At 29.8% G+C, this 15078-nt stretch overlaps 2 protein-coding genes across 2 annotated transcripts; one reads left to right on the top strand and one right to left on the bottom strand.

The window, feature by feature from the left end:
* Positions 1 to 3760: 3760 nt before the first annotated feature.
* LOC100795071 (copper transporter 5) lies at positions 3761 to 4837 on the top strand. The gene has a single exon (XM_003550172.5). The coding sequence runs from the start codon at positions 4127 to 4129 to the stop codon at positions 4571 to 4573; it is 447 nt and encodes a 148-aa protein (XP_003550220.1). The 5' UTR covers positions 3761 to 4126; the 3' UTR covers positions 4574 to 4837.
* Positions 4838 to 5899: 1062 nt separating this feature from the next.
* Positions 5900 to 12482, bottom strand: LOC100794547 (G-protein coupled receptor 1). Its single transcript, XM_006601133.4, has 9 exons — positions 12212 to 12482; positions 11078 to 11109; positions 10808 to 10977; positions 10443 to 10537; positions 9505 to 9606; positions 9347 to 9403; positions 8673 to 8816; positions 7639 to 7709; positions 5900 to 6526 (listed from the first exon to the last, which is right to left on the bottom strand). The coding sequence occupies exons 1-9, from the start codon at positions 12392 to 12394 to the stop codon at positions 6424 to 6426; spliced, it is 957 nt and encodes a 318-aa protein (XP_006601196.1). The 5' UTR covers positions 12395 to 12482; the 3' UTR covers positions 5900 to 6423.
* Between the last annotated feature and the right edge of the window lie 2596 nt (positions 12483 to 15078).

The raw sequence follows: 15078 nt of genomic DNA, 5'->3' as shown, positions 1-15078 counted from the left end.
AATAAAATTTACATGGACAAAAATGAAAAAAATAAATAAATTATAGGAACTAAAAATATATTTAATGACTAATGCATAGATGGACTTAAAAATAATAATGATACACAAACCTTAATTTATTTTAAACACTTCATCAACACCTCTATTTTTTTTAATCTTTTTTTCATCAAATCATAAACCGTATTGAATATATCATTTTCTCTCTTTTTACTCTTTGTCTAGATATTTAATAACACATTGAATATTTATCAAATATTTTTCCTAGGAAAAATGGATCTAATTAAGATGAGTATTAATAAATGAGCCACTCATAATTAATTTTAAACTTCCAATCATTACATTTGTCTGCATCTCTCATTTTTTATTACACCATAAATCATATTATATTTATATTTTTTTTCCTCTTATTTTACTCTCTCTAAGTATTGAATAACATATTAGAAATCCACCAAACATTCAATTAAGATAAGGTCCTGGCACGCAGTGTTGTAGCGCAAGATGAAATTGTCATATTATTCCTTTAATGAATGGTCTATGTTCCAAAATCTGATTATGAAAGTTTCATATGCTAACTCATAATATATCAGATTCCTTCTTCTGGCCACACGGCTGTTGGTTATATGAAGATGAACTTTTCTGTTGATCATGCTTACTCGGTAATACACGCAACACGGTTTCAGACAGTAGGGAAGCTATCTATATGTGCTTTTGAAATATTGATTACTTTTGATTGTTGAACACTGACTTTAAATCTTTTTTCTTATGAGCACTTATTTCATTAGATTATTTACAAGAAAATTATAAGAATAAATTAATGTTCAAAATAAAAAAGATTATAAATATAATAAAAATCATGTGAAAAATGAGTCTCATAAATAATAAAAAGACAATGTGATATTAAATTTTTAAGTTTTTATTGATTATGATTTATTTTTTATTATATTTTCAGCTTGCTTATGTGTGTTTTTGGATCGAACATTAATTGATTTTTATAATTTTTATGTAGATGAATCTAATGAGATAAATTTTACATTTTGAATGAATAAAAAATAATTAAAAAAAATTAACTTGTCATTAATTAAATAAGTAAATGATCATTTAGAACTTTTAAAAGTTAGAGACAATTAATTTAAAACCAAAAATTAAGTTAAAGGACTATTTCTATATTTTAGTCTATATATAATAAGCATTTTTTATATTAAAAAAATATATGATAAATTTCTTAATTTTACTAATAATTATTTTTTAAAATTACAAAGATGATTACTTTTATCAAAGATATTAAATTAATATTTTCACTTATTGTTCATGTCTTCAAGTTTAAAGTTAAACAATATAGAAACTATCAACAGATTACTCACTTCGAATATTGACACACCCTATCACAAAATCACTCTTAATACAAAAACTTATCTTATGATATACTATAACATATATATATATATATATATATATATATATATATATATATATATATATATATATATATATATATCAATTAATGTTAATCTATTATTATACTTAAAAAATTCTTAACATTTTTTAAAATAAAAAGTAAATTGTTAAAATTCTTAACATCATCCTCAATATTTTGTTCTTTTTTCCTCTAGCTATATATGCATTTCACGCACTATCTTCACAACTAGTAAAAAAAAGAAAATCTTTCTCAATCATTTCAAACCATCGTTCTTTTTATTTGTATGCTTGGACTTTAAAGGTCTATCTCTTTAAACCTACCATCTTTTAGCTCTTTCTAAATTGCATTTTAATTTTTTTTTTTAAAAAAATTAGCAATATATAGTTAAATATCTTATATCATAATTTAAATAATTCAATATATATATATATAGAGAGAGGATAAATCAAATTATATTGGTATAATTTTAACAACTATTATATTACTTTTATAACTAGATATAAAATGTTATTTTTATTGATCCAATTGTTGAATTATATTTATATATTATCAAGATCATTTATGTCAAATTTTATTAAAATTATAGAACAACTAGTAGGTAATCAAATAATTTATTAATATATTTTAAAATATTTATATTAGGTAGATTTTAATTTATGTGAACAAAATATCAAATGATTTTAAACTAATATTAAATTTTGTATATTTGATATATATAAAATGAACTTAATCCAACGGTAAAAATATAATTAAATTAAAAGTTATAAAATAGTATAATAATGATTAAAAATTAGACAGTGTAATTTGATCATGTGTATATATATATATGGCTAAAAATGAAAGTAATTAATTAGAGTAACCAGAATAGTTTTCAGAAGATGAACCTCGATGGGAAGGGGAGCTATGAAGTATGAAATATGAACCACTCAGTGTCTGTGGGTGAATGCAGCTTCATTCTTTTCGCTTTCCTGTGCCTCTGTAGGAGCTAGCCGTTGGGGAACCTCAACACCGACAGGGGAGAGGAGCGTCGCCACAGGATAGCATAGGTTCAGTGCGTCCGTCGTGGATCTCATCGTTAACTTCACTCTCTCCTTGGCATTACTATAATTTAAAGTAGTTTCAATAAGAGACATATATATGCAGAAAGGTTGAGGTTGCGCTGTCTACTTTGGTTTCGACCAACGATGAATCCAAGAAAGCAACACTCATAATATAAACGTCGTTCACTGTTCCTTAATTTGTCGAGGATGAGCATAGAGATACAAGGAAAAAAAAACTTAGATTTTTGCATTATTTATAATATTTAATTTATTGTTTCAATATTGTACTTCACGAAATTCACAATGATTTATATTATTTTTGAATAATTTTATATTAGAAGGGAGCATAAAGAAGTAAGCATTTCAATACAAAATTTTAAAAAAACACAATGATTTTTTTTAATTTATAATATATCTTATCACAAATTTAATTATTAGTTAATTTCTTAATAAATGATTTTTTGTTCTTTTTGACTTAATTGATCATTTAACCAAAATTCTTTTTTTTTAAAAATATAATTAACCAAAATCCTATGACTTACCATGTAAAGAAGACGATATCCGAGACACAGTTGTGAAATCCCTGAATAACCTTCGAAGCTGTGAAATAAGTAAATAACCGAACCTGAAGACTGGAAGGTGCAGCTAGCAAAACAGTAAATAAATGAAACTTTGAGGATATTTGATGAAATTCGTTAATCAATCATACTATCATACTAAAGTACTAACTTAACGAAACAAAATTACTAAGGACACGACTACATATAAAGAATAATACTAAACTCTTATCCTAAACTCTTTTTAATGTGTTTTATAATTATAGATATTAAATACATCTATTTTCATTTAATGTTTTCTAGAAAAAACATGATTTAATATTTTTCTATTATTTAATAACGGTCAATATAAGTGATAAAACTTTTGTCCATCAACTAAATTGTTTAAGATTTGGAATCTTGATTATAAGTATGAAATACAATAGATCTTATAAGAGAATTATACTTTTCTTATTTACACTTATAGATTCTAAGGAAAATTAATCAAAATTTGATACATGATTTCATAGGATAGATATTTCGTATTAATATCATGATAAAAAAAAACTTTTATAGAGGATGATTTAATTTTTTTATATAAAAAATATAAAATGATGTGTTTAGTTTAGATAAATATATCAATAAATATTTATGAATAAAATAAAATAAAAAATAAATACAAAACTAAACTGATCTTTTATATATGTATTAAAATTAACTTATCCATATGTTTAAATTAAGTTTTGGATAATTAAAATGGAATTTTTTTTATATAAGTATTAACATGAAATGTTATATCCAAACCTTAATAGTGTTGAAAATAAATATCATTATCATTATTACAATACAAAAGATTCTGTAAAAAAAATTAAAATACAAAAGATGAAGAATAATTCTAAATTTCTTTCGATCTTATCTTATCTCTTCCAATTATAACCACCAAACGGCCCTTTAACGTAATATATTATTTTTACTAATTTCTCTCTCGATAAATAGTATTAAATAGCTCAGTTAATTTTCTTATTCCTTGTACTCTGTGAACAACACCCTCGAAAATTTCAAGGAAAATTTCAACACAGCGTTTTTTTCTTCACGTTGTTGTGTGTCTCTCTGATAATTTTTCAAGAGCGAAAATGATGCACATGACCCTTTACTGGGGCAAGAAGGTGACGATCTTGATCGATTCATGGAAGACCGATTCCTGGACGAGTTACGTCCTGAGTCTACTCGCCTGCCTCGTCGTTGCCGCGTTCTATCAGTACCTCGAGAATCGCCGGATTCGCCTGAAGCTCCTCGCCGGCGACCGGAGGCCCTTGCCGGCGCCGGAGATCCGCACCCCTCTTCTCCGGTGGGGCGTCGCCGGCGGCGACAATGCCAGGTTGGGCGTCAAGTTCGCGGAAGCGGTTCTGTTCGGGGTGAACTCTGCGATCGGGTACTTGTTGATGTTGGCGATCATGTCCTTCAATGGAGGGGTGTTTTTAGCAATTGTGGTGGGTCTCACCATTGGTTATTTTTTCTTCAGGAATGAGGGGGAGGATGATGCGCTTGTTGTTGATAATAATTCTTGCGCATGTGCTTAGTTTTATTTTTATATTGACAGATTTAATAATTAATATGTTTTGTTACTGGGAGATTCTAACCTTGGCCTTCTTATAGCTCCAACCACCAAAACAACTTATGACTCCCTTCCGTGTGCTTAGTGTATTGTAATGTGTTTCATGTAATTGTCTATTTGTGAATTTGGATTGGTCTCTAATTCTCTAAGATCTGTTGTGTTGTGTAATTTTCTGTGTTGATGCACGTGTAAGTTTGAGTTATGTATGATCACGGAATACTATTATGAATGGGGAGTTTTAATCTGGTGGTGTGTGCTGTTCTTGATAATTTTTATTTATTTATTTGGAAATGTGGTGGAAATTAGAGGGAAAAAAAGAAGAAGTGCGTTTTATCTCGCGGAAATGAATGTTAGAATTTAGAAATGTATGAAAAAAGGGATCTGTTTTAACTCCAAGTAGTCGTTTGAGTGGAACAAGACAAAGCTTGAACTCCCGATTGTCTTCTTGGGATGAGATAAATATAAGTAAATGTTTTTTGAGTTTGAAGGCTTTTTCTGTCTTGGACTGGGGCATCATTCCCTCCCCCTAAATTTTTACTCCAAAAAATAGGGATCTGTTTTCCTTGCAATGAGAGATGGATAGGAAAGAGAGAGCTGTTGGTGGAAACTGGGCATGTGAATAGTGACAATCATGTGGTGCAGGAAAATCTTGTTCTGTTGTCCACTTGTCCCAATTAGGAAGAAGATCATTTAAATTCTCAAATGTTTTGAACAAGACAAATATAAAATAGTAATGGCTTTGTAATGAAACAACATCCAAATTGATGGCCACAATAACTTTATTTTCGAGTAGGACATAATCACCAGCCACTACCAGAAACAGTTAAGGGAAGATAAACCCTAACGTGTGCCTCGAGCTTGTTTTCTTGTTAGGTCATACAAACATGATTATTAGACACCTTCACTGTAAATGAGAGAGAGAAATGAGAAAAGTGTATATATGAATCATATGATAGACGATATAGAGAAAAATGACAAGTAATAGTGAGGTGTTTGAAAATGGAAAGGTGTTAGGACATAAGATGCATCAGGAAAATGGATCCCTGTATATAAACTTCAAATTATATTATGGTCGTTCCTTGGGAGATCAGAGGACTCACAAAATGCATGCTGCCCAAGAATTATCTCCAACATTAACGCACAAGTTATCTAAATCATTATTTCCCCTGCTTCCACTTCAGGAGAACTTATCCCTTCTGTTCTCAGGATACAAATCTAAATGGTTTTGGGTTCGCTCGCTTGTTATAAAGCTATACAGGTATCCATTTTATAGTGATATGGGCATGTGTGCTTCAAACTGAAGAAGTACTTTTATAGCTCAAAAACCACATACACACAGCAAATTTGGGAGAAAAGTTGTTTAGCAATGTGTAACAATCTGGAAATGCATCTAAACTATACAACTAATAAAATTTAATAAAACATTGAATTGCAGAAATTAGGACTGGATACAAGGGGGGCATACAGTGATGCTCTAAGTCAAGACTTATTAAAAAGATGAATCACAGGGAGAGATGTAGAGCCTTTTGCGAAAAAAGATAAAAGCACTCTTCTTTGCAGTCACAAGTAGTCTTCAATTAGCTGAAGCAGATTCCACATGAAATGGTCCATCCTCTTATCTGCTTGAGAAGGATCATCAGCAGTATAAAATACAGCAAGTGAATAACACGATTCACGTAATTGAAACAGCGGAGCAATAAATAGCCTGGAATGTTTGCTGTCTACAGATCCTCAGTTGCTATGAAAACAGCATCTTAGTAAACTAGAATAAGAAATGTCACTTGGCATGGAGGATCACAATTTGTCCATTCACTGTTATTGATCTTCAGTTTTGAACAAAACTAGTTCACTTTCTTGCTGTAGGTTCTTGTACTTTAAACTGTTAGGGAGCCATCTGTTTAATCTCTCAGGCCAGAACCTGGCAAAAGAAAAGAGAGAAGCAAATTTTGCTACATGTTTTAAACTAAATATGTTAATAAAGCACGAAGCATCTATATAACTAGAAGGTGGTAAAATTCAATAAATGATAAATGTCACTTTGTATGAGATTGAGAAAGGAAACAAGAACCTCATAAATTTTGGACCTTCTGCACCAACTACCCCCAAATTAAGTGCTCAAGAATAGACTAATAATTGTTAATTCACCAAGTTGGTGCCACAAAGTCTGGGGCACACAAATTCAGTGAGAACTTATTCAACACATGAAATGGCCCGTTGGACAAGAATTGAGTAAATTGATGGCTATGCATTATGACAAGGACCTAAATTAATGTTCAAGAAGCCAGGGCTAGCTCTCCCAAAATGGACCTCCCAAAATGGGGTTTAAATATTACTGTAAGATTGTTTCACAATTCAACCAGCATTAACTAAAGCATATATTTAAAGAAATAATCTATTAAAGAAAATTAAATCAATTTTGAAAAGACTGAGGCTGATTGATTCCAAAGCAAGAATGATGAATATAACAAGATTTGGTCCAAGAAATTAATTAAAAAATACTAATAAATCGATAAAGTCGTGATGGTAGCACCAAATTGTGAACATAGCCACCGGAAGTTACAGACCTCCTCATAATTTGCAGCCATCTATTTAGACAATAGCTACCCAATGGTCTGCGTTATGTGTCAAACAGGTGCACCATAGACTTGCCTGTAGTTTTTCAAACAATAAGATGACAAGTAACCTAATTATAATTTTTCTGTGTAGTATTAACATCCACCAGTTTAGCTGAGTAGCCTAGAGAAGATGAGGAGGTTGTGGCAGGAGGGAGAAAACAAGAGTGGCTGAGTAATCATTAAGCTACAACACAAATCATGCAGGATAATGGCAAGAAAGACATGTACACACAAAAAAGCTAGGTGGTAAAGCTGAAACCGTTAGATTGGCAATATTAATAAAAGTACACAAGTTAAATTCAGAATAGGTGACGAAGATATTACAATTAGACCTTGCTTGAAACTTAAGGGACCAAAGTAGAAATAAAAAACATTCAATTGGAATCTCTTAAAGATGAATAGAATCAATACTTACTTGTCCAGTCTTTCACAAATTGCTCTACGAACAGAAGAATTGAGACCATAAGCAATTGAGTTAAAGAGGCCCTGCAATAAGTAGACAAAGTGGCATAGGTTAGCAAGACACCATAATACTGATAATAGTACCTTTCAGTTTCACAATGTTACACTTGATTCACTCATCAAATCTGTACCAAGGGAAGTCAATTATATTTATTGGAAAAGCACACAAAACATTCCAGCAAAATGGAAAGTGATTAACTGCAGGAAACAATGCAATGACCTCGTGTATAAGTTAAATATGTTTGTGTGTCAGTACAACGGGGAACTTTCCATAGCATTGATGAACTTACAATTATTTATGCTACAGTTGAGGATAGGCTGATGATATAAAAATGTTCTTAAATTGCCATATCCTCCTCTAAAACAATGGTGGCCTTGGCATCATATCATCAACTAGTGTCTAAATTGTAAGAATTAACCTCTAGTTTTCCATTTTACCCAGAGAATAATCATTGAGCAAATACGACATGCTGCTTAAATTGGAATTATATCAAACCACTATAAAACCTTGACAAGCACAATTAACTTATTGCACTGATAGTGGTTCAGCAACCAAACACCACAATTAACCTTTTGTAAGCCAGTAAAATCAGAATTATACAAGGCAGCGTTAAGCACATGATCTCTAAATGAATATTTGCATTTTTTGTTTAAAGATGTTGAAATAACAATTTTGAACTTGTATCCACATTTTTGCACCAATCAAGTAAAATGCATCAATATATCAAATATCAATTATTTTAGATGTATCTGAGATACCAGTTAGATAATGCACTTTAATCTGTTATTAACATATTAATAGGGATTAGGGAAAAGTGTAAAAGGCTCACAAGTGGGTGCTAGGATATCGGTGGAGATGCCAAAAGTTTATAAGAGAAGATTTATAACTAATGACAACCATAATGAGTATCCAGAATTCCAGATAAGTTTTAGAACATTCAGGGGGAAAAAAATAAAGCTAAAAATAATATGGTTACTTGTTGATACCATAAGAGCAGCCGTTCCAACATCAAGAAATGTGAGCCAAAAGATCTTATGGTTGGGTTCAAAAAAATCATGAATACGGTTAATGGTGCCAAAAGTCCATGATCCTATCAGAATTAGTGGATAGTATCCCCAGCGATTCAAAGCCTGCAGTGTAAAACAGAAAATACTATAAGTTCAGTGGGAATGTAGATGCAACAGGTTTTAACAGTTTCCTCTTAAGCAATTGGTTTAAGCATGAATATAAATTTACTATGAAAAATCCAACAAAAAACAAAGGGGTGAGCATCTCTATACCACATGAGAAATAAAAAAACAGAGTATTAATTTTATTTTTTATCCATGAAAATTTCCCTTGTGTGAAATACATTATAATGTACATATCTTGTCTAAAAAATTCCTTTAATTCCAAAACAAACCTCGCCTAAATAAGGCATTTGCACAAAGAGAATAGATTACAACGAATAAGCCACATGACAGAACATAAGTTATAAAATAATAAAGGCACTAAGGATGACAATAATAAAAGTTGCTAGAAACAAATAAATGCATATCTTGTGTTTTCTTTTTTATTATTTTTTGGGGGGAGAGAAGCGGGAGAGGGGTTGTTTCCTAATTCAAGTATATGGATCTTTATATTTCAAATCTTGGAATCTGAAGACAATAGAATAAAATACCCTCATGTTATCTCTTGTATCTGACACAAAAGTTTGGCCTGACATACCAACCGCCATCTGAAATTTACCAAGAAACTAGAAAAATTAGGTCTAAAAAGTTGCCTAAACAAGCAATTTATTTTTTGTTTGAGAAAGATTCAGTAAAATTAGATACATACACGGGTTGCATTATTCAGCATGCGTATTACTTGTAAGTATGTAAATCCATTATACAGAATTGCACCCCAGAGTGGCATGTAAAATGTTACAAAATGAACTGCCTGCATAGAAAAGGGAATTTCTTTTAGAGGAAAAAGAAAAATTAGTAGACTAATCTGCTAAACATGGTACATATACACAGTAGATTAACAGTGCAAAGTTGCATAAATATGGAAGATGACTTCTGTTATTCTGCTCTCTTTCTAATATTCATTACCATCACAAAATACTTTTTACTCACAAGCATCCTAGACCCCAAACAAAAAGGCGGATAGAACGCTGTAAAGAATATTCATCTGCTAGTAAACATTTCTCGCATGGATTTTTTTTAGCTGTTAATTTTACCTGCTTTCATGCTAATAACTATATATTTGGTTTTGAATAATAATGAATCACAGCAAGGAAATTATTCTTCTCACAGGAAACCAAGTCCTTACTTTCATTTCCAGTCCATTTGTATTTATAGGATGTCAAATTACAGAATGGGAAAAAAAAAGTTGACACTAAACCAGGTAATTGAGGTATCTACACCATTATTGAAAGGGGATACCCCACTCAGTATCTTTTTACTTTTCTGAAACACCTAATGTTATATTTTTTTATTATAAGTTAAAAGGGATGACAAATTGTCATTCCAAATTGATTGCGAAAGCCCACGCCACAATTTACCCCTTCCATAACTTAAGTGCCAATCAAAATCACATTTGAAGACAACTTACATTTAATTTTTTTAATTTAAAAGGGGAAAAACTGCTTTGCATTGCAGGTTCCCCTTAAGTGAATTGAAAACCCATTTGGCCATGTATTTTAAATTGTAAAACAAAAACAGCAAGAGGGAAAAGAGAAATTTTCAGAAAATATATAAAAACAATGTGTGACATGTACTACCACTACTTGCCTTCCCTGTGCGACCTGTTTGTGTCCAACACCATGCACCAAAATGTTTATGGTCATTACCAAAGGAGCGCATAACTGTCATAACCAGGGAAGTACCTATCAAAAGTATAAAAAAAATATCAAATGAGCTCTCTGCATAGCAAGTTGCTAATGGAATGGTTGAGCTTAGACCAAAGTAGGAAGTCCTACTACTATTGGTACATAACCAGCATCTGAAGCTATGCCATCCACATTAATATGCTCTAAAAAATCATATTCAGATTAAAAATCATGGAATTGGGAAGTTAGAGAATGTGAAGATTATTGCAAAATAGGCCATTTCTCAAAACTAGAATATTAAAAGTTGATTTATACATAGCTGCATACCCCAGACATACAAGTGAAACATGGCCTCCAAATCTTCAACATCTGTTTTATGTTTTACAACAGTGCGGTGAAGGGTAAAAGCAATTGTTGTAGTCCATAGAAAAGATGCCACACAAAAGAAATGTGTGCTATAGCCCTGAGCATAACAAAAGAAACCTTTGGACGGGTCCCTGTATCAAAATGAAACTCCTATCAATCACATGATAAACAACTTCAGTTGATACTTGATACATACATTGAAGAAAATCTTGCTTGATCTAGCATGTATACCCTATTATGCCGAAGAAACTGCAAAGCATATCCTGCAATCAGCAAAAACGTAATAAAAATAGCATTATGGCTCAGAAGAAGAAAATAAGGCATACATAACCAAATAACCAACGAAAGAAACAGACAAATATGGTTCGTGAAATGGCAAAGGACCTACTTCTTTCTCAGTTGTAAAACAGCATTACAAACACAAATTAAAGTTGCTAAGGGCATAAACAAACAAAAGAAAAAGGATTGCAAAAGTTAGTTGCTTAACATAAAATGTTGTCTAGCAATCTAACAGTTTTCATCAACATAAACTCATAAAGTAGCTTTTACAATCACAATTGAAGTCAAGAACAAGCTGGCAATATCTAATAACTTTTACAACCAATATAATGCATGGAGAAGCTTACTATTATGGCCTTGTTTGGATAAACTTAACAACAAACACATATAGGAGAAGAAAACAAGAAGGTAAATTTAATTAAGCTTCTCCCATAAGTTAAAAATTAGATTATGCCTAAGCTAATTTCAACTTATGGAAGAAGCTTAATTCCTTTTATCTTCTTATTTTCTTCTTCTATAAGGCTATAAGAGCTTATTAAGAAGTTAATCCAAATATAATTACTAGCTCTCTAGGCATAAATAAGATTCTTAAAAATACTAAAAGGACATTTAGACTCCTAATTTTTATTTTTTTTACAAAGTAGGTTTAACTTAACCTAAGGTTCTCGGTCATTAAGCACCTAATTCTAGACCAACATAGAGTTGCAAGTTCAGTAAATTTGTTTAAAACTATCTTCGGAAATAGTTAATTCATCGCTATGCGTTCCATAACCAAAACGATTGATTACGCTAATGAAAAGAAGCAACTAGAAACCGAGTACAAAAATAAGCAATTAGGTTCAAAAAAAGCACACACTCACTCACATACATACCAAAGTGTGAAATCAACCATCGGTAAATTCAATTGAAAAGGCCTAAGCGCGTCTAACCGTGTCGTTTTGGCAAATCGTGATAACTGATAAGTGTTACTAAACTAACGAATGAGTGAATTCGAAGGAACGTTAAAAAGTAAAAATGAAAACGCAGGGTTTTAGATCTGACGAAGAGGAACACGGAAAGAGAGAGAGAGAGAGAAAGGAAGCGTACAGAGAGAGCGAGGTAGAAGACGAGCTTGAAGGAGAACTTGCGGAGCTCCTTGAAGAGGAGGTAGCACACTACAATGAAGCTGGAACCGGCCAACGACAGGCTCGACGCTCCGACGTTCACCGCTGTCAGAATCCGGCGATCATGCGCCGTCAAAGCGCCGGCGACTGCGACGGAGGTCGCCATTACACGGAAGTAGTTCGCTGTCGCCGACCAGTAGTCACTCTCTTGATTATCAGTTCTAACTCACCGCGAAATGAAGAAATACAGAGGTGGTAGTGAAACGGTTTTGAAATTTTATTTTTGTGAAAAAAGAAATTAAATTAATACGATTATGAATTTTTTATGATTAATTATTGAGCTTAATTCTATTGCACGTTAATGTAAAAAAAATTATAATGTTAATTAATTAAAAATTATGATAAATACTTTGAAGGTAGTTATTATAATAATTAATAAACTGCAGTAAAAAAATAATTAATCAACTTTTTTACAGATAAAAATTAAGGTTAATTGCACCTGTAACTTCTAATTTTTTATTTTTTAGTTAATTTTACATCCAACCAATTAATTTGATGTATTATAGTGATTTTACATTTACCTTTTAAAAAAACTTATAAATTCTACCTTTTTAGCTGAGTTAAATTGACATATTAAAATAATAACACTTTATTTATATTTGAAATTTTTTATTTGGTGAATTTTATGTCCAATTTTTATGTTGTCACATCAACTTAACTATGAAACAATAAATTTGTAATTTTTCAAAAAAATATGTCAAATTAATTTATTGAAAAATAAAATTTACTAAAAAATATTAGAGATAAAAAAATACTATTAAGTCTAAAATTTAATAAATTATATATATATATATATATATATATATATATATATATTAATTTATAATTAAATGATAATATAAAATATGTTAACTTAACTCATCTAATATTTTTTCATAAAAATTATTGAAAAATTTCTATAAATCAACTTGATTGGGGTGTTTGGAGTAAGAAATTATATTCAACTAATTCAAGTCTTAAGGATGTAAAGAAAGGTGATGAGAAAACTTCAATAAAGACAATTATTTATATTCTTTAATAAAGAAGATTAATTGTTAACAAAATCAATAAATAAATACTTTGTATGTATATTATTGTAACAAAAAAAACTGCATATTTTAAAACAAAAGATGATAATGTAATATTCGTATTTCTTAAGAAAAATAAGTGTAATTTTACACAAGAATATTTTTTAATGATTTTAATTTAAATGTACAAAATAATATATTTTAATATAAAAGGAAAAGGACACTTAATTCTTGTAATCTCAAAAGAGGATAATATAATTTACTCTTATGATATGTTTCTTATACTTTCATATCAATCATTTTGGTTCTAACATTTTGATAAACATGTGAATTTAGTCTCTTACTCCTCTAGTATTCAAGTGTTGAAATACTTTAGAAATAATAAAACATGTTGTCATAAAAAAAATTTAGATTTAAATAGTTTTATTTATGAAATTTAGCTTTTTTTATTTTTGTTTTTGCATAAAAAAATGTGTTTAATTCTTATAAAATGTGATTATTTTGTTTTCCATCATCCTTAGAGTGTTATAGATAATATTTTTTCAATGTTTAAAATAGTTTTTTTTACTGTTTAAAGTATTATTTAAATCATTTTAAGAACGAAAAATAAAATAAATATATTTTATAAAGATTAAAATGAAAAAAAATATATTTGTAAGAACGAAAATAAAATAAATATTAATTATATGATAAAAATGTATTTAAGCATATTTTTTAAGTTGGAGGTTGGCATTAATTAATATCACTTATATAATATGATAGTGGTTTGTCCGTTGCAGTTGTTTTGTGAAGGATTGCATCCCAGTTAAGGTACAAGTGATCATACATAAAAGACACAAGTAACGAACGAGAATCGTCTTCCAACTTCGTTTCTCGTCAGAACCTTGTGAGATATTCTTTGATTCCATGCACTAATGGATCGGTCCCGGCCTGCACCACATACTTTCTGTTTCAAACCAATTCAGTAACTCAGATCTGTTTTTTTTTTTTTTTTAAAAATATATCTGAATTCTAATCCTTTAAATTTGTTTTATTAGTCTTGATCTTCTTAAATTTTACAGTGATTCCTATTATTTTTAATTTTTAATAACAGTATTTTTTATTTTTTTTATAACAACGTGTTATGCATTTAAAAACGTCGCGTCGACAACTCTTATCTGACATGTGATATAATTCTAGATGTATATCATGTCATATTTTTATTAAGCGGTGATAAAGACCTTTTTCAAAATTGATGAACACAAAAATTAACAAAAATATTTTGTATATATAAAGAATATATATATATATATATATATTACTTTCTTTGAGAGAATACTAATAATTGCTCTTAATTTATTGATTAAGGAGTTTTTTTTTAAATATACATATAAAAAAACATCAATACTCTAGTGTCATTTTTAATGCATTTCAGCAAAAAATTTAATAATAAATTATTTATTAATTTCTTTATTTTTATCGATAAACTACTAGCTAAGCAAACCCTTTTCTTTATGTATAGTCACAACAAAAAATTATTATTTTTACTTAATTTAATTTTAAATCATTCATTTAAATTTATAGTTGAGATTTACTCTTCTCATCATATGCAAAGAACCCTTAATTCTTACATCCTCACCTAAGATTAATAGCTAATGTTGATCTTAATTTTCACTTTTACATGGTTTGATAGACACATAATGATGCGAAAAATAAGATACTTAGACACTTTTGAGAAAAATTATCTCTTATATAGGATTAAACTATGTTTATAGGGTGTATTTGTCAAAATTAATGGTTAGTA

The sequence above is a fragment of the Glycine max genome, chromosome 17 (genome assembly GCF_000004515.6).
Source record: "Glycine max cultivar Williams 82 chromosome 17, Glycine_max_v4.0, whole genome shotgun sequence".
NCBI lineage: Eukaryota > Viridiplantae > Streptophyta > Magnoliopsida > Fabales > Fabaceae > Glycine > Glycine max.
Note: the sequence above shows the minus strand (reverse complement) of the source record. Positions and strands in the feature narration are given on the sequence as shown.